The sequence below is a fragment of the Pavona decussata genome, unplaced genomic scaffold, assembly GCF_977016875.1.
Source record: "Pavona decussata unplaced genomic scaffold, jaPavDecu1.1 SCAFFOLD_151, whole genome shotgun sequence".
In the NCBI taxonomy this organism is placed as follows: Eukaryota; Metazoa; Cnidaria; class Anthozoa; order Scleractinia; family Agariciidae; genus Pavona; species Pavona decussata.
The window spans coordinates 1-25693 of record NW_028145563.1 but is presented as its reverse complement, the minus strand read 5'-3'; the positions used below and the strand labels follow the sequence as shown (position 1 = coordinate 25693).

At 40.9% G+C, this 25693-nt stretch overlaps 3 protein-coding genes across 3 annotated transcripts; all 3 read right to left on the bottom strand.

The window, feature by feature from the left end:
- Positions 1 to 1221: 1221 nt before the first annotated feature.
- Positions 1222 to 3440, bottom strand: LOC146466189 (uncharacterized). The gene is made up of 3 exons (XM_085127665.1): positions 3240 to 3440; positions 2030 to 2337; positions 1222 to 1954 (listed from the first exon to the last, which is right to left on the bottom strand). The coding sequence occupies exons 1-3, from the start codon at positions 3438 to 3440 to the stop codon at positions 1222 to 1224; spliced, it is 1242 nt and encodes a 413-aa protein (XP_084983791.1).
- Positions 3441 to 10506: 7066 nt separating this feature from the next.
- Positions 10507 to 12725, bottom strand: LOC146466188 (uncharacterized). Its single transcript, XM_085127667.1, has 3 exons — positions 12525 to 12725; positions 11315 to 11622; positions 10507 to 11239 (listed from the first exon to the last, which is right to left on the bottom strand). Exons 1-3 carry the CDS (start codon positions 12723 to 12725, stop codon positions 10507 to 10509), a joined length of 1242 nt encoding a protein of 413 aa, XP_084983793.1.
- Positions 12726 to 19792: 7067 nt separating this feature from the next.
- LOC146466187 (uncharacterized) lies at positions 19793 to 22011 on the bottom strand. The gene is made up of 3 exons (XM_085127664.1): positions 21811 to 22011; positions 20601 to 20908; positions 19793 to 20525 (listed from the first exon to the last, which is right to left on the bottom strand). Exons 1-3 carry the CDS (start codon positions 22009 to 22011, stop codon positions 19793 to 19795), a joined length of 1242 nt encoding a protein of 413 aa, XP_084983790.1.
- Between the last annotated feature and the right edge of the window lie 3682 nt (positions 22012 to 25693).

The window sequence follows — 25693 nt, the reverse complement described above, 5'->3', positions numbered from 1 at the left end:
CCCACACCGACTGGTACAAACACAACAGCCTCTGAATCATCCAAAGGAAAAGGAAAAGAAAAACAGAAAGAAAAACCCAAAGCTGCGGATTGGTCCGTGCAGGAGTCGAAACATCTTCTTCATGCGTGGGCTCCTCGGTTTGAAAGACTGAAAGGAGCCTCCAACAAAGCGCGTACTGCGATTTGGAACGAGATTTTCGAGGAATTCAAACGCAGCTGTGATGGAAGCGAACGTACTTTGCCACAAGTGAAGAAGAGACAGCAAAATTTAGAATATGAATTCAAGCAGCTAAAACTCAAAGCAAGCAAAACTGGCGAAGAAGGCCTGAATAAAATCAAGGAGAACTTTCCCTATTACAGTATTTTTGACCAAACTATGGGCTACCGTGACAGTGTAGATCCCGCCAAGATGGAAATTGAGAGTTCTTCTTTCATTCCAAAATCGTCTGATGCCAGCAGTACTCCACAACTCATTTCTTCCAGTGCCGCAAGTGCCGCTAGCTCGGAAAACGAGGACAGGCCTTCAACAAGTGCTGGCGTGAAACGTGGCATCAACCAAGTGCATGGAGAGGAATCACGGAAGAAGAAACGAGGAAAAAGTGAAGAAGCTAAAGGCACAGATGACTGGAGTGCAGGGTTCAAAGAAATGTGGGAGAAAAGTCTTAAACTAGAAAATGAAAGGTTTGAAAAGTCAATGAAAATGTTCGAAGAGAACCAGAAGATGCAAATGGAACAAACAGCGTCTCTTTTATCCGGATTTAAAGATATAATGAAGGATTTTATGAAGAAATAGCGCCAATGAACGTTTGTTCCTGAACTGTTTACGTTTTTTCTGAGAATTTGTCATTTGAACGTTTCCGTTTGTTTTTTAAATTCATCCTAAAATTAAGCTCATGCTTATAAACGGACACGACTGAATTTCCGTCATTATAATTATTCATCTGTTGACATTTGATAAGCCTCAACTTTTAATAAATTACTAGTATGCACTTTTCCTGCTTGTTACAGTTTTAACCCATTTTCAGTAGTCGTTTCATAACACAAGTTGTAACAGACGCGGAAACGCGGCCGTGGGGAAGGAAACCCAACAAGGTCAATGAATTAAACAACAAACAAATCAAACTTGTTTCTATGTTTCTTTTCCCTCCGAAAAAAGACAAACAATTTTGATGTTTTTACGGGATAACTCAGTTATTAGTAAATTCAACACACTCAAGTGATATTACAAGTTATCCCACACAAAGTTCTTTAGTGCTTCTCTTACTTCAGCACCGCCCTCCCGTAATGACCCTTCGTTGTCATCTTCGGAATCACTGTCATCTGAATCGCTATCGCTGCAATCATACAAGTCACCGTGATCGACACAGATGTTATGTAAAACACATGCAGCAAGAACAGTTTTAGTGAGTGTTCTGGTTTGTTGCTCAACTTTCTTTAACAGCAACCGCCAGCGTCCCTTGAGCATGCCAAATGCTCTTTCAACAACAGACCTTGCAGCACTTAGCTTTTTGTTAAATTCACGTTCATCTGGTGTAAGATTCCCTCTATCAGGATAAGGTTTGACAAGCCACTTCAACAGTGGATAAGCGCTGTCTCCTATAATGAGAGGGGGGATTTCTGTACCACTGACAATTTTCTTTGGTGATGTTAAAATTTGTTCGTTTTCTCCTAAATCAAAGAGGCCACTTAATCTCAATACCCTGGCATCATGTATGCTTCCAGGATACCCAAAGCTAACATGAATGAATTTCAAACTACAGTTAACTATGGCCTGTAAATTGACACTGTAATGCTGCTTCCTATTGAAGTAGTCCTCATGGTTATCTGGAGGTGCGTTTATTTCGATGTGACAACCGTCTATGGCAGCAACTATTTGCGGAATCTTGTATTCCTCTTCAAACTCGCCCATCAGTTCCTTTGACTCTTGCCCCGTTAGTGGAAACTTGATAAACTGATCTTTTCGTCATAGAAGGGAAAGTTCGAATTCGGAACGGATAGTTTTAGCAGTAAACATCCCAAGTCCAAATTGCAGTCCACAGCTTTTGAAGCTATCCCCTGTTGCTAGCCTCCAGAGCGCTACGCCAACTCTTTCTTCGACGCTAACAGGTGAATGCATTCTTGTGTGCTGCTTCTGTAGGTCTCCGCGTACCAAATCACACAAAGCGATGAACGTTGGACGAGTCACGCGGAAATGCATTTTCCAAAGCGGATCCATGTCGCGGTTAGCTAAAAGCAGTCTAAACCAATTTTGTGGACGAGGCCATGCCCAAACCCTGTGGCGATTTCTTTGCCGAAAACCCTTTGCTGAACCATTCTCGACAAATACAGAAGATGTCGCCTGTTTTTTTGTGTTGTCGCAAAGTTCTTGTAAACAATATGGAACCTATGCATTTCTTGCAATGTTAAAGCTCTCTGGGTTAAAATTAAAGACAAAATAAAGAGTAAACAACATAAAACGTTTTTCCATTGCACAGGCTCCATGATTTCCCGTGCAAGCAATCGCATTTCTGATTTTACCGCGAAAGATGATTGACAGCTTGTGCTTCAAGTGTATACTTTGTCACCAGGTGTGAAGCCAAGTTTTCTAAAGTGCGACTTGAGATTTTCAAGTGCACTTGAATCAAGTGCCTACTTGAAACTAACTTAGCTTGTAGTGTGAAGCCAACTATTGCTCAATCTTGTAACAACTCGGCTTTGTGAAGTAAAGCACACTTTTTAGGTTGATATTCTCGCCAGTATCTTTACATGGTGTCAAAATAGAGCATACATTTGCCGTGCCGCTTCGCTGTTATTCTTTGTTGAGAAACCACCAAAAAGTCGACGACAAATCACCACTGAAATATGCCAAATTCGGACAAAACAGGCGGATCCACGCCAGACACTTCTCAGCCCCGACAACTTATACAAGTCAACATTCTGCTTCCACCGAAGTTGGAACTAAAGGAAAACTTGGCCACAAACTGGAAAAAATTCAAAAGGATGTGGACAAATTATGAGATCGCCTCCAGACTTCGCAACGAAAACAACGAGCTCCAAAAAGCAATGCTCCTAACTTGAATCGGTCCAGATGCATTGGAAATTTATGATGGGCTGTTGTTCAAAAGCGAAACAGACAAGATGAACATAGACATTGTTCTGCAGAAACTGGAGACCTTCTGAGTCAGGGAAACAAATCAAACAAATGAGAGGTACTGCTTCAATAAACGAGATCAGGAAGCCGGTGAGTCTACTGAAACATACGTCGCTTCTCTGCATTCCCTCGTGAAGACGTGTAATTATGGAGAGCTCGCAAATGATTTCATTTGAGATAGGATCATTGTTGGAATCTGCGACAACTGTGTTAGGAAGCGCCTTTTCCAACAAAGCAAGCTTCCTCTTAAGAGCTGCGTGGATATTTGCCGCGCAAGTGAGTGCACCGCTCAACAGCTGAAGGCCATGCATCCAACAGAAGATGTCTATGCGATGGGGCAAAAAGCGCAAAGAAATCCAAGACAGAAAAAGGAATTCAAGTTGCCACATGTCACACAACCCCGAATAGTTGATTGTAGGGACTTTAAGATACGGCGACTACGGACTACGGACGAGACGAAAATTAGGACTGGGACGAGACAAGTGTGCTCTCGCTTCCCACCGTCGTAAGCTGGCGACGGTGTGTAGGCAAGGAATTTCACGTACTGCGATCAAGGTGAGTACAGAGTTATAAATTATTGTATGAGAAAAGAAAGTTTTCGTTAGAATATGGTCTGAGGGCTTGATGCCTTCTATCACGAACACGAAAAAGCACATATCTAGCAATTTCAAGCGCTTTTGAACTCCAAAAAGCGAAAAACTTACGGCTAAGTTGTGTTTACTGATTTTGACCGCCAATTTGTTTTTACTTTTAATTAAATGAGAAACAAAACTTACGAGTGAAAAACTCTCTTTGCATTTTGTAGACAAAAATGACTTCTCCCCAAGTCGAAATGTAAGTAAACAGCCTTTTTATACCGTGGCCCAAAAGTGTCACGGCAATTTCAATTTCGTCACGGCAATTTCAATTTCATCACGGCAATTTCAACTTGGTCACGGCAATATCAATTTCACCACAGCAATTTCAACTTCGTCACGGCAATTTCAATTTCACCACGGCAATTTCAACTTCGTTCACGGCAATTTCAATTTCAATTTCACTACGGCAATTTCAACTTCATTCACGGCAATTTCAATTTCACCACGGCAATTTCAACTTCATTCACGGCAATTTCAATTTTATCACCACAATTTTTTTCAACCTGTCTAAGAACTGGAAATAGTCGCCTTGGATTCCAGAGGCCCATTGCCATCTGGGTAATAACCCACAATGCAGATGGAGCACATTGTTTGTGGCGGGACTTTTTGTGGAGGTCAATCTTGATCGAGCTTTGGAGAGATGTTTTGTGGACATTGTGGTTCGTCCACAATGAATTCACAACAGTTCTGTACACATTGTGGATTAGGTAAGTCTTTAATCACTATACTTCTCAAAATTACTTTGAAAATTGTCGCGTTTGACGTTGAAAACGAGCGAATTATACGATGCCCCGCTGATCTAATTCATTTTGGTGACTGAAACAAACATTTCAAAATTGAACGATAGGCTAGCGGGATCCCACAAGCTTAAGCTTAATTAAGTTTAGGCGATAGAGCAGCTTACCTTAAACTGTTAAGGTTACATTTGATACTGTGTTAGAGGTTATGCTGTCAGCTGAGTTCTACGACTTCGGGCATTAGTCATTTTCTCATCAGAGAAAGAACCCGCGGTGCATCTCAGAAAGTTACAGGACCGAAAAGAATTTTCTTTTAAAACGTCAAAACCGCCGATTCCAATTAGGAAACGAGGGGAATGCAACCATAAAAATTAATTGAAAGACATTATTATTCTGACACTTGGCTCATATGATGCAGTGTGGTATTGATTAAATAAACCTCTACTGTACCTTCACATAATACTAGAGCAATACAAACAGGCACATTCCATTCCACATTTAGCTTCAACATCTCCATGCATCTTTTCCAGGTCCTTATTTCGAGACTAGTGTCACTAGTCTCTCACAAAAGTGGGATTTTTGCCCTTTAAGTCCTCTACACAAATCATAACTTTAACTACGGTCATCAAGACAGGAAAAATCATATAATAGTAAAGCTGTATCTACATGTATAAGGAGGGGGCTAGTAAAAAGGTTTACTATACTGGACTTTTTGAACTGATCAGACCTTAGTTTAATATGCAGTGCTCTTTTTTTTCAAGAGCTCAAATTATAAAATAGAGAGTTATCTTGCTTTAACTAGCGAAAATGTGAAATTCCCCACAGTTCAACAAATTGACAAATGCCTCACCCCCAGGTAGACCACTGTTAACAATTGCCTGTTTGGGGGGGGGGGGGATGAATTGACTGAGTCATTACCATTTTCATTGATCATTGACACTTAACATACTCACAAGAGCAAATACAAGTTAAATTTTCATTGACTAGTGATCTGCTAAGAGATTCTGCCCTCTTCATTGAATGTATATCCAACTGTCACTCTAAAGGGAGTTTCAAAAAGTAAATTGTGTGGAATGATTTAATAGAAACATCAGCACTTCTTTAACTAATCAATTTAAGCAATGATATAATTTCTGTTCTTCCTAAAGCCCTTACAAAAGAATCATACCCAGGCCCAAGTGGCTCATTTAGCCAGGTACAGAATCTTCCTTCAGCTCCGGCAAAAGAATCTGAACCAGGTCCAAGTGGGTCATTTGGTCGTGTACATAGTTTCACCACTTACAAACGGTTGAAAGGTCAAGAAAGGAAAGAAAGCGTGACAAAGAAAGGAAAAGGGAAAAAGGCCACTGAAACACCAGCAAATCACAATAGTGAAGTTATTATTTACATTGGGTTAGCTGAATGGAGTCCCAAGGGTGATTGTCTCAAGAAGAAGCATGGGAAACGTTTAGCATTAAGGGCAAATAAGAAAGATCCTCCAGCAACTTTCCTACAAAAAGCCTTGACCAAATGGAAAGCATATAAGAGCGATTGTTATTGTGAAGATGAAGAATATATCCTACTGCTCGAGGATTTCCAAGAAGCAGTTTTTCTTCCTGGCACACATAAAGAGTTTTTTACTCTTGAACGATACCAACAAGAGCTTGGAAAGGACTTCAAGAGAATAACTTTGTATATCTGCACCAAATCAGATTTTCATTTGCATGAATGTGGTGGATATGCTGAAGAAGAAGTGGGAAAAAGCAAGTGCATGGATGGTGATGATGATGAGAATGCTGTTGTCATTCTAGACTCTGTGTTTGAGAATCCAGGAACTAATGGACAATCACCTAGAGATGAAAGCATTGCCAATGATGATAGAGAATATAGCAGTGTCCAGATAAGAAGTGACCATGAGATGGCTCTAGCTCTACACAATAGCATTAACAATGATAATGATGATGATCATGAAGATATATGTGATGTTGTACCAGCGCCATGTGCTGCTGTAACTGGCCCTGCATCAGTTGTGAAAGTCTTGCAAGAGAAAGTTGTTGAGGATTGTCTTCTCTTTTTGACAACAAGAAGAGGAATAAGTCTAAACCGTGTGATTCATTTGTGGCAGCGTGAAAGGAAGATGAAGCCTGCAGAGTACAAAGTTAACATAAAGTACTTAGGAAAGGAAGGTATAGACACTGGCGCCTTGTCTAGAGAATTTTTTGCTGATGTAATCAGTGATATTGCAAAGATCATGTTTCCAAATGGAAGTCCAGTGCATTCAACACTATTCATTCAGAATGGAAATTTTAGAACGGTTGGAGAGATTGTTGCAACAAGTCTTGCACAAAGTGGGCCACCACCATCCTTCTTGGAAGAGGCAACTTATGACATGTTGGTGAATCCAAATGTTGACCTAAGAAGTCTTGATCCAGAGCACCACCTGACACAACCAGAGAGGGGGCAGATTGAAAAAATCAAGGATGATCTTGTCAATTATAAGGACATCATTGTTGACCACGGATACACCGGCCCAATCAAGGAGGACATGATGGATGACATCATTGGCTCTGTTGTCATAAGCATTGTCAGCAGAAAATTACTCTCCCTAGGTGAGTTTATGGAAGGGCTTCAGGCATATGGGTTGAAGGACCTTCTACTAAACAACCCTGAGTCCTGCAGGCCCCTTTTTGTCAAGGGACTTGTTCAAGATGTTGATGCCAACTACTTGGTTGGGCTTTTGGAACCAGAATTCTCTGACATGGGAACCCCCGAGAGAACTGCAGAGGAGCAAGTTCTAGATAACTTTCAGGACTTTCTCTACATGCTGGAAGATGAAGAGATAACTGGCTATTCCTCAGCAGTGGCCTGGAATTATGATTGTGGTTTGGAAGTTAGTGGAGAAGATGGTATTTCAGTAGATGGAGAGAGGTATGAGGAACCCGACCTAAGTGCAGCAGGGGTTATGAAGTGGTTAACTGGGCAACGACACCGAGAAATTACTCGCAACGGTTTGAAAATAAGTGTGAAGTTCAACCACAATTGCAAAGTTGTAAATCCAAGTCACAGGGTGTGTTATCCCTATGTCGGAGCCTGTGGAATGGAAATGTTTTCGGCCGAGAGTTTGAGTTGGAAACTGGCCATAAACCTCTACAGTACATCTATAACAAGTCATCTAAACCTTCTGCAAGGATGTAGTGCTGGGTCCTTCGCCTGCAAGCCTACAATTTTAATGTGATCTTTTGTCCTGGCAAGACTAATATTGCAGACGCCCTTTTCAAGATTGAACTCTGTGGATCAGAAAGATTGCAGTGGTGAGGAGGCTGACTTTGTTAAAGTTGTAGCGCAAGAAATCACACCAGGAGCTATGACTGCAAAGGAAGTAGAAAGGGAATCTGAAAATGATCCTGAACTGTGTAGTGTTAGACACTACATACAAACCGGAGATTGGTCACAGTGGAAACTGCCTCATTACACAAGTGTGAAATATGAACTTTGCATACTGGGAAAGTTAGTGATGCGGGGAATGAGAATGGTTATTCCACAAAGCCTCAGAAGTGAAGTGCTGCGCTTAGCACATGAAGGTCATCAAAGAGTCGTGAAGATGAAAAATCAGCTAAGAAGCAAAGTCTGGTGGCCCAAAATGGACTGTGATGCTGAATAAGTTTGCAAAAATTGCCATGGATGTAAAGTAGAGGGATAATTTCTTGCACCTGAGCCAATGCAACGAGTAGAACCACTATCAGGACCCTGGCAAGATGTGGCTATTGATGTCCTAGGACCACTTCCCTCTGGAGAGAACTTACTGGTAGTAGTGGATTACTACAGCCGATTCTTTGAAGTAGTTATCGTCCATTCAACCACATCTCAGAAGATGATCGAAGCGCTAATGCCAATCTTAACATAACATAACATAACATAAGGTAACATTTTCTTCAGGAGGCTTCAACACAAATACAAAAACATCCTGAATAGGGAAATTGTAAGGTTAACCCTATACAAAAATAATTTCCCTAACTAATAACTTGCAAAAATATTTTACCCAGTATGGTTACCCATTCAGTCTCAAGTCGGACAATGCATCTCAGTTTGTATCAAAAGAATTTGAAAGTTTCATAGCTAGTCATGGGGTCCAACACCAAACATCTCCACCTCTCTGGCCTCAAGCTAATGGAGAAGTGTAGCAACAGAACAGAACATTGCTAATAGACGTGTGACTTCCAGTCGTAGGATAGCTCACGGCATGTGACGTATATTTCTCGGGTTACATTTGGGGGCTTCACACTAGACCTTGTAAGTATAATCTAAGTGCACTTGAAACCTACTTTGAGTGTGAAGGGGTAAAACCTACCAACTTGAACTTTACTTAGTGACCATGGAAACGTTCGTAGTTCAAAGAAGCCGAAGTACGCCGCCAAGTATGGCCAACACCACACTTGAGAACGTACTTGACCAATAGGAAAAGGGAAACCAACTGAAAGCCACGTGCTGCTGTGCCAGGACATAAACATTTTGCCGTGAACTAAAATCAATCCGAAAAAAAACAAAATGGATGGCTGGAGATACGCCTCACAGTTTGAGGAGTCCATGGAACAGTCTTTTTTGTAAGTAAACATAAAAAAAAAAACCAAGGAAAAGCCGATACAAATAGTTAAACTTACGATCTTATTTGAATTTCATCTTTAGAGACAGCATGAACCATCGATTTTCGTTTCATCCAGCACCAAATGCGGTTCTGCAAAACCAGCAACTTTTCCAACCTGGATTTATTTGCACAGCAACAACTCCTTCAACAAGTACAGTTTCCCACACCGACTGGTACAAACACAACAGCCTCTGAATCATCCAAAGGAAAAGGAAAAGAAAAACAGAAAGAAAAACCCAAAGCTGCGGATTGGTCCGTGCAGGAGTCGAAACATCTTCTTCATGCGTGGGCTCCTCGGTTTGAAAGACTGAAAGGAGCCTCCAACAAAGCGCGTACTGCGATTTGGAACGAGATTTTCGAGGAATTCAAACGCAGCTGTGATGGAAGCGAACGTACTTTGCCACAAGTGAAGAAGAGACAGCAAAATTTAGAATATGAATTCAAGCAGCTAAAACTCAAAGCAAGCAAAACTGGCGAAGAAGGCCTGAATAAAATCAAGGAGAACTTTCCCTATTACAGTATTTTTGACCAAACTATGGGCTACCGTGACAGTGTAGATCCCGCCAAGATGGAAATTGAGAGTTCTTCTTTCATTCCAAAATCGTCTGATGCCAGCAGTACTCCACAACTCATTTCTTCCAGTGCCGCAAGTGCCGCTAGCTCGGAAAACGAGGACAGGCCTTCAACAAGTGCTGGCGTGAAACGTGGCATCAACCAAGTGCATGGAGAGGAATCACGGAAGAAGAAACGAGGAAAAAGTGAAGAAGCTAAAGGCACAGATGACTGGAGTGCAGGGTTCAAAGAAATGTGGGAGAAAAGTCTTAAACTAGAAAATGAAAGGTTTGAAAAGTCAATGAAAATGTTCGAAGAGAACCAGAAGATGCAAATGGAACAAACAGCGTCTCTTTTATCCGGATTTAAAGATATAATGAAGGATTTTATGAAGAAATAGCGCCAATGAACGTTTGTTCCTGAACTGTTTACGTTTTTTCTGAGAATTTGTCATTTGAACGTTTCCGTTTGTTTTTTAAATTCATCCTAAAATTAAGCTCATGCTTATAAACGGACACGACTGAATTTCCGTCATTATAATTATTCATCTGTTGACATTTGATAAGCCTCAACTTTTAATAAATTACTAGTATGCACTTTTCCTGCTTGTTACAGTTTTAACCCATTTTCAGTAGTCGTTTCATAACACAAGTTGTAACAGACGCGGAAACGCGGCCGTGGGGAAGGAAACCCAACAAGGTCAATGAATTAAACAACAAACAAATCAAACTTGTTTCTATGTTTCTTTTCCCTCCGAAAAAAGACAAACAATTTTGATGTTTTTACGGGATAACTCAGTTATTAGTAAATTCAACACACTCAAGTGATATTACAAGTTATCCCACACAAAGTTCTTTAGTGCTTCTCTTACTTCAGCACCGCCCTCCCGTAATGACCCTTCGTTGTCATCTTCGGAATCACTGTCATCTGAATCGCTATCGCTGCAATCATACAAGTCACCGTGATCGACACAGATGTTATGTAAAACACATGCAGCAAGAACAGTTTTAGTGAGTGTTCTGGTTTGTTGCTCAACTTTCTTTAACAGCAACCGCCAGCGTCCCTTGAGCATGCCAAATGCTCTTTCAACAACAGACCTTGCAGCACTTAGCTTTTTGTTAAATTCACGTTCATCTGGTGTAAGATTCCCTCTATCAGGATAAGGTTTGACAAGCCACTTCAACAGTGGATAAGCGCTGTCTCCTATAATGAGAGGGGGGATTTCTGTACCACTGACAATTTTCTTTGGTGATGTTAAAATTTGTTCGTTTTCTCCTAAATCAAAGAGGCCACTTAATCTCAATACCCTGGCATCATGTATGCTTCCAGGATACCCAAAGCTAACATGAATGAATTTCAAACTACAGTTAACTATGGCCTGTAAATTGACACTGTAATGCTGCTTCCTATTGAAGTAGTCCTCATGGTTATCTGGAGGTGTGTTTATTTCGATGTGACAACCGTCTATGGCAGCAACTATTTGCGGAATCTTGTATTCCTCTTCAAACTCGCCCATCAGTTCCTTTGACTCTTGCCCCGTTAGTGGAAACTTGATAAACTGATCTTTTCGTCATAGAAGGGAAAGTTCGAATTCGGAACGGATAGTTTTAGCAGTAAACATCCCAAGTCCAAATTGCAGTCCACAGCTTTTGAAGCTATCCCCTGTTGCTAGCCTCCAGAGCGCTACGCCAACTCTTTCTTCGACGCTAACAGGTGAATGCATTCTTGTGTGCTGCTTCTGTAGGTCTCCGCGTACCAAATCACACAAAGCGATGAACGTTGGACGAGTCACGCGGAAATGCATTTTCCAAAGCGGATCCATGTCGCGGTTAGCTAAAAGCAGTCTAAACCAATTTTGTGGACGAGGCCATGCCCAAACCCTGTGGCGATTTCTTTGCCGAAAACCCTTTGCTGAACCATTCTCGACAAATACAGAAGATGTCGCCTGTTTTTTTGTGTTGTCGCAAAGTTCTTGTAAACAATATGGAACCTATGCATTTCTTGCAATGTTAAAGCTCTCTGGGTTAAAATTAAAGACAAAATAAAGAGTAAACAACATAAAACGTTTTTCCATTGCACAGGCTCCATGATTTCCCGTGCAAGCAATCGCATTTCTGATTTTACCGCGAAAGATGATTGACAGCTTGTGCTTCAAGTGTATACTTTGTCACCAGGTGTGAAGCCAAGTTTTCTAAAGTGCGACTTGAGATTTTCAAGTGCACTTGAATCAAGTGCCTACTTGAAACTAACTTAGCTTGTAGTGTGAAGCCAACTATTGCTCAATCTTGTAACAACTCGGCTTTGTGAAGTAAAGCACACTTTTTAGGTTGATATTCTCGCCAGTATCTTTACATGGTGTCAAAATAGAGCATACATTTGCCGTGCCGCTTCGCTGTTATTCTTTGTTGAGAAACCACCAAAAAGTCGACGACAAATCACCACTGAAATATGCCAAATTCGGACAAAACAGGCGGATCCACGCCAGACACTTCTCAGCCCCGACAACTTATACAAGTCAACATTCTGCTTCCACCGAAGTTGGAACTAAAGGAAAACTTGGCCACAAACTGGAAAAAATTCAAAAGGATGTGGACAAATTATGAGATCGCCTCCAGACTTCGCAACGAAAACAACGAGCTCCAAAAAGCAATGCTCCTAACTTGAATCGGTCCAGATGCATTGGAAATTTATGATGGGCTGTTGTTCAAAAGCGAAACAGACAAGATGAACATAGACATTGTTCTGCAGAAACTGGAGACCTTCTGAGTCAGGGAAACAAATCAAACAAATGAGAGGTACTGCTTCAATAAACGAGATCAGGAAGCCGGTGAGTCTACTGAAACATACGTCGCTTCTCTGCATTCCCTCGTGAAGACGTGTAATTATGGAGAGCTCGCAAATGATTTCATTTGAGATAGGATCATTGTTGGAATCTGCGACAACTGTGTTAGGAAGCGCCTTTTCCAACAAAGCAAGCTTCCTCTTAAGAGCTGCGTGGATATTTGCCGCGCAAGTGAGTGCACCGCTCAACAGCTGAAGGCCATGCATCCAACAGAAGATGTCTATGCGATGGGGCAAAAAGCGCAAAGAAATCCAAGACAGAAAAAGGAATTCAAGTTGCCACATGTCACACAACCCCGAATAGTTGATTGTAGGGACTTTAAGATACGGCGACTACGGACTACGGACGAGACGAAAATTAGGACTGGGACGAGACAAGTGTGCTCTCGCTTCCCACCGTCGTAAGCTGGCGACGGTGTGTAGGCAAGGAATTTCACGTACTGCGATCAAGGTGAGTACAGAGTTATAAATTATTGTATGAGAAAAGAAAGTTTTCGTTAGAATATGGTCTGAGGGCTTGATGCCTTCTATCACGAACACGAAAAAGCACATATCTAGCAATTTCAAGCGCTTTTGAACTCCAAAAAGCGAAAAACTTACGGCTAAGTTGTGTTTACTGATTTTGACCGCCAATTTGTTTTTACTTTTAATTAAATGAGAAACAAAACTTACGAGTGAAAAACTCTCTTTGCATTTTGTAGACAAAAATGACTTCTCCCCAAGTCGAAATGTAAGTAAACAGCCTTTTTATACCGTGGCCCAAAAGTGTCACGGCAATTTCAATTTCGTCACGGCAATTTCAATTTCATCACGGCAATTTCAACTTGGTCACGGCAATATCAATTTCACCACAGCAATTTCAACTTCGTCACGGCAATTTCAATTTCACCACGGCAATTTCAACTTCGTTCACGGCAATTTCAATTTCAATTTCACTACGGCAATTTCAACTTCATTCACGGCAATTTCAATTTCACCACGGCAATTTCAACTTCATTCACGGCAATTTCAATTTTATCACCACAATTTTTTTCAACCTGTCTAAGAACTGGAAATAGTCGCCTTGGATTCCAGAGGCCCATTGCCATCTGGGTAATAACCCACAATGCAGATGGAGCACATTGTTTGTGGCGGGACTTTTTGTGGAGGTCAATCTTGATCGAGCTTTGGAGAGATGTTTTGTGGACATTGTGGTTCGTCCACAATGAATTCACAACAGTTCTGTACACATTGTGGATTAGGTAAGTCTTTAATCACTATACTTCTCAAAATTACTTTGAAAATTGTCGCGTTTGACGTTGAAAACGAGCGAATTATACGATGCCCCGCTGATCTAATTCATTTTGGTGACTGAAACAAACATTTCAAAATTGAACGATAGGCTAGCGGGATCCCACAAGCTTAAGCTTAATTAAGTTTAGGCGATAGAGCAGCTTACCTTAAACTGTTAAGGTTACATTTGATACTGTGTTAGAGGTTATGCTGTCAGCTGAGTTCTACGACTTCGGGCATTAGTCATTTTCTCATCAGAGAAAGAACCCGCGGTGCATCTCAGAAAGTTACAGGACCGAAAAGAATTTTCTTTTAAAACGTCAAAACCGCCGATTCCAATTAGGAAACGAGGGGAATGCAACCATAAAAATTAATTGAAAGACATTATTATTCTGACACTTGGCTCATATGATGCAGTGTGGTATTGATTAAATAAACCTCTACTGTACCTTCACATAATACTAGAGCAATACAAACAGGCACATTCCATTCCACATTTAGCTTCAACATCTCCATGCATCTTTTCCAGGTCCTTATTTCGAGACTAGTGTCACTAGTCTCTCACAAAAGTGGGATTTTTGCCCTTTAAGTCCTCTACACAAATCATAACTTTAACTACGGTCATCAAGACAGGAAAAATCATATAATAGTAAAGCTGTATCTACATGTATAAGGAGGGGGCTAGTAAAAAGGTTTACTATACTGGACTTTTTGAACTGATCAGACCTTAGTTTAATATGCAGTGCTCTTTTTTTTCAAGAGCTCAAATTATAAAATAGAGAGTTATCTTGCTTTAACTAGCGAAAATGTGAAATTCCCCACAGTTCAACAAATTGACAAATGCCTCACCCCCAGGTAGACCACTGTTAACAATTGCCTGTTTGGGGGGGGGGGGGGATGAATTGACTGAGTCATTACCATTTTCATTGATCATTGACACTTAACATACTCACAAGAGCAAATACAAGTTAAATTTTCATTGACTAGTGATCTGCTAAGAGATTCTGCCCTCTTCATTGAATGTATATCCAACTGTCACTCTAAAGGGAGTTTCAAAAAGTAAATTGTGTGGAATGATTTAATAGAAACATCAGCACTTCTTTAACTAATCAATTTAAGCAATGATATAATTTCTGTTCTTCCTAAAGCCCTTACAAAAGAATCATACCCAGGCCCAAGTGGCTCATTTAGCCAGGTACAGAATCTTCCTTCAGCTCCGGCAAAAGAATCTGAACCAGGTCCAAGTGGGTCATTTGGTCGTGTACATAGTTTCACCACTTACAAACGGTTGAAAGGTCAAGAAAGGAAAGAAAGCGTGACAAAGAAAGGAAAAGGGAAAAAGGCCACTGAAACACCAGCAAATCACAATAGTGAAGTTATTATTTACATTGGGTTAGCTGAATGGAGTCCCAAGGGTGATTGTCTCAAGAAGAAGCATGGGAAACGTTTAGCATTAAGGGCAAATAAGAAAGATCCTCCAGCAACTTTCCTACAAAAAGCCTTGACCAAATGGAAAGCATATAAGAGCGATTGTTATTGTGAAGATGAAGAATATATCCTACTGCTCGAGGATTTCCAAGAAGCAGTTTTTCTTCCTGGCACACATAAAGAGTTTTTTACTCTTGAACGATACCAACAAGAGCTTGGAAAGGACTTCAAGAGAATAACTTTGTATATCTGCACCAAATCAGATTTTCATTTGCATGAATGTGGTGGATATGCTGAAGAAGAAGTGGGAAAAAGCAAGTGCATGGATGGTGATGATGATGAGAATGCTGTTGTCATTCTAGACTCTGTGTTTGAGAATCCAGGAACTAATGGACAATCACCTAGAGATGAAAGCATTGCCAATGATGATAGAGAATATAGCAGTGTCCAGATAAGAAGTGACCATGAGATGGCTCTAGCTCTACACAATAGCATTAACAATGATAATGATGATGATCATGAAGATATATGTGATGTTGTACCAGCGCCATGTGCTGCTGTAACTGGCCCTGCATCAGTTGTGAAAGTCTTGCAAGAGAAAGTTGTTGAGGATTGTCTTCTCTTTTTGACAACAAGAAGAGGAATAAGTCTAAACCGTGTGATTCATTTGTGGCAGCGTGAAAGGAAGATGAAGCCTGCAGAGTACAAAGTTAACATAAAGTACTTAGGAAAGGAAGGTATAGACACTGGCGCCTTGTCTAGAGAATTTTTTGCTGATGTAATCAGTGATATTGCAAAGATCATGTTTCCAAATGGAAGTCCAGTGCATTCAACACTATTCATTCAGAATGGAAATTTTAGAACGGTTGGAGAGATTGTTGCAACAAGTCTTGCACAAAGTGGGCCACCACCATCCTTCTTGGAAGAGGCAACTTATGACATGTTGGTGAATCCAAATGTTGACCTAAGAAGTCTTGATCCAGAGCACCACCTGACACAACCAGAGAGGGGGCAGATTGAAAAAATCAAGGATGATCTTGTCAATTATAAGGACATCATTGTTGACCACGGATACACCGGCCCAATCAAGGAGGACATGATGGATGACATCATTGGCTCTGTTGTCATAAGCATTGTCAGCAGAAAATTACTCTCCCTAGGTGAGTTTATGGAAGGGCTTCAGGCATATGGGTTGAAGGACCTTCTACTAAACAACCCTGAGTCCTGCAGGCCCCTTTTTGTCAAGGGACTTGTTCAAGATGTTGATGCCAACTACTTGGTTGGGCTTTTGGAACCAGAATTCTCTGACATGGGAACCCCCGAGAGAACTGCAGAGGAGCAAGTTCTAGATAACTTTCAGGACTTTCTCTACATGCTGGAAGATGAAGAGATAACTGGCTATTCCTCAGCAGTGGCCTGGAATTATGATTGTGGTTTGGAAGTTAGTGGAGAAGATGGTATTTCAGTAGATGGAGAGAGGTATGAGGAACCCGACCTAAGTGCAGCAGGGGTTATGAAGTGGTTAACTGGGCAACGACACCGAGAAATTACTCGCAACGGTTTGAAAATAAGTGTGAAGTTCAACCACAATTGCAAAGTTGTAAATCCAAGTCACAGGGTGTGTTATCCCTATGTCGGAGCCTGTGGAATGGAAATGTTTTCGGCCGAGAGTTTGAGTTGGAAACTGGCCATAAACCTCTACAGTACATCTATAACAAGTCATCTAAACCTTCTGCAAGGATGTAGTGCTGGGTCCTTCGCCTGCAAGCCTACAATTTTAATGTGATCTTTTGTCCTGGCAAGACTAATATTGCAGACGCCCTTTTCAAGATTGAACTCTGTGGATCAGAAAGATTGCAGTGGTGAGGAGGCTGACTTTGTTAAAGTTGTAGCGCAAGAAATCACACCAGGAGCTATGACTGCAAAGGAAGTAGAAAGGGAATCTGAAAATGATCCTGAACTGTGTAGTGTTAGACACTACATACAAACCGGAGATTGGTCACAGTGGAAACTGCCTCATTACACAAGTGTGAAATATGAACTTTGCATACTGGGAAAGTTAGTGATGCGGGGAATGAGAATGGTTATTCCACAAAGCCTCAGAAGTGAAGTGCTGCGCTTAGCACATGAAGGTCATCAAAGAGTCGTGAAGATGAAAAATCAGCTAAGAAGCAAAGTCTGGTGGCCCAAAATGGACTGTGATGCTGAATAAGTTTGCAAAAATTGCCATGGATGTAAAGTAGAGGGATAATTTCTTGCACCTGAGCCAATGCAACGAGTAGAACCACTATCAGGACCCTGGCAAGATGTGGCTATTGATGTCCTAGGACCACTTCCCTCTGGAGAGAACTTACTGGTAGTAGTGGATTACTACAGCCGATTCTTTGAAGTAGTTATCGTCCATTCAACCACATCTCAGAAGATGATCGAAGCGCTAATGCCAATCTTAACATAACATAACATAACATAAGGTAACATTTTCTTCAGGAGGCTTCAACACAAATACAAAAACATCCTGAATAGGGAAATTGTAAGGTTAACCCTATACAAAAATAATTTCCCTAACTAATAACTTGCAAAAATATTTTACCCAGTATGGTTACCCATTCAGTCTCAAGTCGGACAATGCATCTCAGTTTGTATCAAAAGAATTTGAAAGTTTCATAGCTAGTCATGGGGTCCAACACCAAACATCTCCACCTCTCTGGCCTCAAGCTAATGGAGAAGTGTAGCAACAGAACAGAACATTGCTAATAGACGTGTGACTTCCAGTCGTAGGATAGCTCACGGCATGTGACGTATATTTCTCGGGTTACATTTGGGGGCTTCACACTAGACCTTGTAAGTATAATCTAAGTGCACTTGAAACCTACTTTGAGTGTGAAGGGGTAAAACCTACCAACTTGAACTTTACTTAGTGACCATGGAAACGTTCGTAGTTCAAAGAAGCCGAAGTACGCCGCCAAGTATGGCCAACACCACACTTGAGAACGTACTTGACCAATAGGAAAAGGGAAACCAACTGAAAGCCACGTGCTGCTGTGCCAGGACATAAACATTTTGCCGTGAACTAAAATCAATCCGAAAAAAAACAAAATGGATGGCTGGAGATACGCCTCACAGTTTGAGGAGTCCATGGAACAGTCTTTTTTGTAAGTAAACATAAAAAAAAAAACCAAGGAAAAGCCGATACAAATAGTTAAACTTACGATCTTATTTGAATTTCATCTTTAGAGACAGCATGAACCATCGATTTTCGTTTCATCCAGCACCAAATGCGGTTCTGCAAAACCAGCAACTTTTCCAACCTGGATTTATTTGCACAGCAACAACTCCTTCAACAAGTACAGTTTCCCACACCGACTGGTACAAACACAACAGCCTCTGAATCATCCAAAGGAAAAGGAAAAGAAAAACAGAAAGAAAAACCCAAAGCTGCGGATTGGTCCGTGCAGGAGTCGAAACATCTTCTTCATGCGTGGGCTCCTCGGTTTGAAAGACTGAAAGGAGCCTCCAACAAAGCGCGTACTGCGATTTGGAACGAGATTTTCGAGGAATTCAAACGCAGCTGTGATGGAAGCGAACGTACTTTGCCACAAGTGAAGAAGAGACAGCAAAATTTAGAATATGAATTCAAGCAGCTAAAACTCAAAGCAAGCAAAACTGGCGAAGAAGGCCTGAATAAAATCAAGGAGAACTTTCCCTATTACAGTATTTTTGACCAAACTATGGGCTACCGTGACAGTGTAGATCCCGCCAAGATGGAAATTGAGAGTTCTTCTTTCATTCCAAAATCGTCTGATGCCAGCAGTACTCCACAACTCATTTCTTCCAGTGCCGCAAGTGCCGCTAGCTCGGAAAACGAGGACAGGCCTTCAACAAGTGCTGGCGTGAAACGTGGCATCAACCAAGTGCATGGAGAGGAATCACGGAAGAAGAAACGAGGAAAAAGTGAAGAAGCTAAAGGCACAGATGACTGGAGTGCAGGGTTCAAAGAAATGTGGGAGAAAAGTCTTAAACTAGAAAATGAAAGGTTTGAAAAGTCAATGAAAATGTTCGAAGAGAACCAGAAGATGCAAATGGAACAAACAGCGTCTCTTTTATCCGGATTTAAAGATATAATGAAGGATTTTATGAAGAAATAGCGCCAATGAACGTTTGTTCCTGAACTGTTTACGTTTTTTCTGAGAATTTGTCATTTGAACGTTTCCGTTTGTTTTTTAAATTCATCCTAAAATTAAGCTCATGCTTATAAACGGACATGACTGAATTTCCGTCATTATAATTATTCATCTGTTGACATTTGATAAGCCTCAACTTTTAATAAATTACTAGTATGCACTTTTCCTGCTTGTTACAGTTTTAACCCATTTTCAGTAGTCGTTTCATAACACAAGTTGTAACAGACGCGGAAACGCGGCCGTGGGGAAGGAAACCCAACAAGGTCAATGAATTAAACAACAAACAAATCAAACTTGTTTCTATGTTTCTTTTCCCTCCGAAAAAAGACAAACAATTTTGATGTTTTTACGGGATAACTCAGTTATTAGTAAATTCAACACACTCAAGTGATATTACAAGTTATCCCACACAAAGTTCTTTAGTGCTTCTCTTACTTCAGCACCGCCCTCCCGTAATGACCCTTCGTTGTCATCTTCGGAATCACTGTCATCTGAATCGCTATCGCTGCAATCATACAAGTCACCGTGATCGACACAGATGTTATGTAAAACACATGCAGCAAGAACAGTTTTAGTGAGTGTTCTGGTTTGTTGCTCAACTTTCTTTAACAGCAACCGCCAGCGTCCCTTGAGCATGCCAAATGCTCTTTCAACAACAGACCTTGCAGCACTTAGCTTTTTGTTAAATTCACGTTCATCTGGTGTAAGATTCCCTCTATCAGGATAAGGTTTGACAAGCCACTTCAACAGTGGATAAGCGCTGTCTCCTATAATGAGAGGGGGGATTTCTGTACCACTGACAATTTTCTTTGGTGATGTTAAAATTTGTTCGTTTTCTCCTAAATCAAAGAGGCCACTTAATCTCAATACCCTGGCATCATGTATGCTTCCAGGATACCCAAAGCTAACATGAATGAATTTCAAACTACAGTTAACTATGGCCTGTAAATTGACACTGTAATGCTGCTTCCTATTGAAGTAGTCCTCATGGTTATCTGGAGGTGCGTTTATTTCGATGTGACAACCGTCTATGGCAGCAACTATTTGCGGAATCTTGTATTCCTCTTCAAACTCGCCCATCAGTTCCTTTGACTCTTGCCCCGTTAGTGGAAACTTGATAAACTGATCTTTTCGTCATAGAAGGGAAAGTTCGAATTCGGAACGGATAGTTTTAGCAGTAAACATCCCAAGTCCAAATTGCAGTCCACAGCTTTTGAAGCTATCCCCTGTTGCTAGCCTCCAGAGCGCTACGCCAACTCTTTCTTCGACGCTAACAGGTGAATGCATTCTTGTGTGCTGCTTCTGTAGGTCTCCGCGTACCAAATCACACAAAGCGATGAACGTTGGACGAGTCACGCGGAAATGCATTTTCCAAAGCGGATCCATGTCGCGGTTAGCTAAAAGCAGTCTAAACCAATTTTGTGGACGAGGCCATGCCCAAACCCTGTGGCGATTTCTTTGCCGAAAACCCTTTGCTGAACCATTCTCGACAAATACAGAAGATGTCGCCTGTTTTTTTGTGTTGTCGCAAAGTTCTTGTAAACAATATGGAACCTATGCATTTCTTGCAATGTTAAAGCTCTCTGGGTTAAAATTAAAGACAAAATAAAGAGTAAACAACATAAAACGTTTTTCCATTGCACAGGCTCCATGATTTCCCGTGCAAGCAATCGCATTTCTGATTTTACCGCGAAAGATGATTGACAGCTTGTGCTTCAAGTGTATACTTTGTCACCAGGTGTGAAGCCAAGTTTTCTAAAGTGCGACTTGAGATTTTCAAGTGCACTTGAATCAAGTGCCTACTTGAAACTAACTTAGCTTGTAGTGTGAAGCCAACTATTGCTCAATCTTGTAACAACTCGGCTTTGTGAAGTAAAGCACACTTTTTAGGTTGATATTCTCGCCAGTATCTTTACATGGTGTCAAAATAGAGCATACATTTGCCGTGCCGCTTCGCTGTTATTCTTTGTTGAGAAACCACCAAAAAGTCGACGACAAATCACCACTGAAATATGCCAAATTCGGACAAAACAGGCGGATCCACGCCAGACACTTCTCAGCCCCGACAACTTATACAAGTCAACATTCTGCTTCCACCGAAGTTGGAACTAAAGGAAAACTTGGCCACAAACTGGAAAAAATTCAAAAGGATGTGGACAAATTATGAGATCGCCTCCAGACTTCGCAACGAAAACAACGAGCTCCAAAAAGCAATGCTCCTAACTTGAATCGGTCCAGATGCATTGGAAATTTATGATGGGCTGTTGTTCAAAAGCGAAACAGACAAGATGAACATAGACATTGTTCTGCAGAAACTGGAGACCTTCTGAGTCAGGGAAACAAATCAAACAAATGAGAGGTACTGCTTCAATAAACGAGATCAGGAAGCCGGTGAGTCTACTGAAACATACGTCGCTTCTCTGCATTCCCTCGTGAAGACGTGTAATTATGGAGAGCTCGCAAATGATTTCATTTGAGATAGGATCATTGTTGGAATCTGCGACAACTGTGTTAGGAAGCGCCTTTTCCAACAAAGCAAGCTTCCTCTTAAGAGCTGCGTGGATATTTGCCGCGCAAGTGAGTGCACCGCTCAACAGCTGAAGGCCATGCATCCAACAGAAGATGTCTATGCGATGGGGCAAAAAGCGCAAAGAAATCCAAGACAGAAAAAGGAATTCAAGTTGCCACATGTCACACAACCCCGAATAGTTGATTGTAGGGACTTTAAGATACGGCGACTACGGACTACGGACGAGACGAAAATTAGGACTGGGACGAGACAAGTGTGCTCTCGCTTCCCACCGTCGTAAGCTGGCGACGGTGTGTAGGCAAGGAATTTCACGTACTGCGATCAAGGTGAGTACAGAGTTATAAATTATTGTATGAGAAAAGAAAGTTTTCGTTAGAATATGGTCTGAGGGCTTGATGCCTTCTATCACGAACACGAAAAAGCACATATCTAGCAATTTCAAGCGCTTTTGAACTCCAAAAAGCGAAAAACTTACGGCTAAGTTGTGTTTACTGATTTTGACCGCCAATTTGTTTTTACTTTTAATTAAATGAGAAACAAAACTTACGAGTGAAAAACTCTCTTTGCATTTTGTAGACAAAAATGACTTCTCCCCAAGTCGAAATGTAAGTAAACAGCCTTTTTATACCGTGGCCCAAAAGTGTCACGGCAATTTCAATTTCGTCACGGCAATTTCAATTTCATCACGGCAATTTCAACTTGGTCACGGCAATATCAATTTCACCACAGCAATTTCAACTTCGTCACGGCAATTTCAATTTCACCACGGCAATTTCAACTTCGTTCACGGCAATTTCAATTTCAATTTCACTACGGCAATTTCAACTTCATTCACGGCAATTTCAATTTCACCACGGCAATTTCAACTTCATTCACGGCAATTTCAATTTTATCACCACAATTTTTTTCAACCTGTCTAAGAACTGGAAATAGTCGCCTTGGATTCCAGAGGCCCATTGCCATCTGGGTAATAACCCACAATGCAGATGGAGCACATTGTTTGTGGCGGGACTTTTTGTGGAGGTCAATCTTGATCGAGCTTTGGAGAGATGTTTTGTGGACATTGTGGTTCGTCCACAATGAATTCACAACAGTTCTGTACACATTGTGGATTAGGTAAGTCTTTAATCACTATACTTCTCAAAATTACTTTGAAAATTGTCGCGTTTGACGTTGAAAACGAGCGAATTATACGATGCCCCGCTGATCTAATTCATTTTGGTGACTGAAACAAACATTTCAAAATTGAACGATAGGCTAGCGGGATCCCACAAGCTTAAGCTTAATTAAGTTTAGGCGATAGAGCAGCTTACCTTAAACTGTTAAGGTTACATTTGATACTGTGTTAGAGGTTATGCTGTCAGCTGAGTTCTACGACTTCGGGCATTAGTCATTTTCTCATCAGAGAAAGAACCCGCGGTGCATCTCAGAAAGTTACAGGACCGAAAAGAATTTTCTTTTAAAACGTCAAAACCGCCGATTCCAATTAGGAAACGAGGGGAATGCAACCATAAAAATTAATTGAAAGACATTATTATTCTGACACTTGGCTCATATGATGCAGTGTGGTATTGATTAAATAAACCTCTACTGTACCTTCACATAATACTAGAGCAATACAAACAGGCACATTCCATTCCACATTTAGCTTCAACATCTCCATGCATCTTTTCCAGGTCCTTATTTCGAGACTAGTGTCACTAGTCTCTCACAAAAGTGGGATTTTTGCCCTTTAAGTCCTCTACACAAATCATAACTTTAACTACGGTCATCAAGACAGGAAAAATCATATAATAGTAAAGCTGTATCTACATGTATAAGGAGGGGGCTAGTAAAAAGGTTTACTATACTGGACTTTTTGAACTGATCAGACCTTAGTTTAATATGCAGTGCTCTTTTTTTTCAAGAGCTCAAATTATAAAATAGAGAGTTATCTTGCTTTAACTAGCGAAAATGTGAAATTCCCCACAGTTCAACAAATTGACAAATGCCTCACCCCCAGGTAGACCACTGTTAACAATTGCCTGTTTGGGGGGGGGGGGGATGAATTGACTGAGTCATTACCATTTTCATTGATCATTGACACTTAACATACTCACAAGAGCAAATACAAGTTAAATTTTCATTGACTAGTGATCTGCTAAGAGATTCTGCCCTCTTCATTGAATGTATATCCAACTGTCACTCTAAAGGGAGTTTCAAAAAGTAAATTGTGTGGAATGATTTAATAGAAACATCAGCACTTCTTTAACTAATCAATTTAAGCAATGATATAATTTCTGTTCTTCCTAAAGCCCTTACAAAAGAATCATACCCAGGCCCAAGTGGCTCATTTAGCCAGGTACAGAATCTTCCTTCAGCTCCGGCAAAAGAATCTGAACCAGGTCCAAGTGGGTCATTTGGTCGTGTACATAGTTTCACCACTTACAAACGGTTGAAAGGTCAAGAAAGGAAAGAAAGCGTGACAAAGAAAGGAAAAGGGAAAAAGGCCACTGAAACACCAGCAAATCACAATAGTGAAGTTATTATTTACATTGGGTTAGCTGAATGGAGTCCCAAGGGTGATTGTCTCAAGAAGAAGCATGGGAAACGTTTAGCATTAAGGGCAAATAAGAAAGATCCTCCAGCAACTTTCCTACAAAAAGCCTTGACCAAATGGAAAGCATATAAGAGCGATTGTTATTGTGAAGATGAAGAATATATCCTACTGCTCGAGGATTTCCAAGAAGCAGTTTTTCTTCCTGGCACACATAAAGAGTTTTTTACTCTTGAACGATACCAACAAGAGCTTGGAAAGGACTTCAAGAGAATAACTTTGTATATCTGCACCAAATCAGATTTTCATTTGCATGAATGTGGTGGATATGCTGAAGAAGAAGTGGGAAAAAGCAAGTGCATGGATGGTGATGATGATGAGAATGCTGTTGTCATTCTAGACTCTGTGTTTGAGAATCCAGGAACTAATGGACAATCACCTAGAGATGAAAGCATTGCCAATGATGATAGAGAATATAGCAGTGTCCAGATAAGAAGTGACCATGAGATGGCTCTAGCTCTACACAATAGCATTAACAATGATAATGATGATGATCATGAAGATATATGTGATGTTGTACCAGCGCCATGTGCTGCTGTAACTGGCCCTGCATCAGTTGTGAAAGTCTTGCAAGAGAAAGTTGTTGAGGATTGTCTTCTCTTTTTGACAACAAGAAGAGGAATAAGTCTAAACCGTGTGATTCATTTGTGGCAGCGTGAAAGGAAGATGAAGCCTGCAGAGTACAAAGTTAACATAAAGTACTTAGGAAAGGAAGGTATAGACACTGGCGCCTTGTCTAGAGAATTTTTTGCTGATGTAATCAGTGATATTGCAAAGATCATGTTTCCAAATGGAAGTCCAGTGCATTCAACACTATTCATTCAGAATGGAAATTTTAGAACGGTTGGAGAGATTGTTGCAACAAGTCTTGCACAAAGTGGGCCACCACCATCCTTCTTGGAAGAGGCAACTTATGACATGTTGGTGAATCCAAATGTTGACCTAAGAAGTCTTGATCCAGAGCACCACCTGACACAACCAGAGAGGGGGCAGATTGAAAAAATCAAGGATGATCTTGTCAATTATAAGGACATCATTGTTGACCACGGATACACCGGCCCAATCAAGGAGGACATGATGGATGACATCATTGGCTCTGTTGTCATAAGCATTGTCAGCAGAAAATTACTCTCCCTAGGTGAGTTTATGGAAGGGCTTCAGGCATATG

Bases quoted from the DNA above. Each gene is read 5' to 3' on its own strand.
- LOC146466189 (XM_085127665.1), bottom strand. From the start codon at position 3,440: ATGCATGGCCTTCAGCTGTTGAGCGGTGCACTCACTTGCGCGGCAAAT. The intron at 2,338-3,239 runs GTATGTTTCAGT...ACAAAAAAACAG, and splicing joins AGGGAATGCAGAGAAGCGAC to GCGACATCTTCTGTATTTGT. The intron at 1,955-2,029 runs GCAATTTGGACT...ATGACGAAAAGA, and splicing joins AGCTTCAAAAGCTGTGGACT to TCAGTTTATCAAGTTTCCAC.
- LOC146466187 (XM_085127664.1), bottom strand. From the start codon at position 22,011: ATGCATGGCCTTCAGCTGTTGAGCGGTGCACTCACTTGCGCGGCAAAT. The intron at 20,909-21,810 runs GTATGTTTCAGT...ACAAAAAAACAG, and splicing joins AGGGAATGCAGAGAAGCGAC to GCGACATCTTCTGTATTTGT. The intron at 20,526-20,600 runs GCAATTTGGACT...ATGACGAAAAGA, and splicing joins AGCTTCAAAAGCTGTGGACT to TCAGTTTATCAAGTTTCCAC.
- LOC146466188 (XM_085127667.1), bottom strand. From the start codon at position 12,725: ATGCATGGCCTTCAGCTGTTGAGCGGTGCACTCACTTGCGCGGCAAAT. The intron at 11,623-12,524 runs GTATGTTTCAGT...ACAAAAAAACAG, and splicing joins AGGGAATGCAGAGAAGCGAC to GCGACATCTTCTGTATTTGT. The intron at 11,240-11,314 runs GCAATTTGGACT...ATGACGAAAAGA, and splicing joins AGCTTCAAAAGCTGTGGACT to TCAGTTTATCAAGTTTCCAC.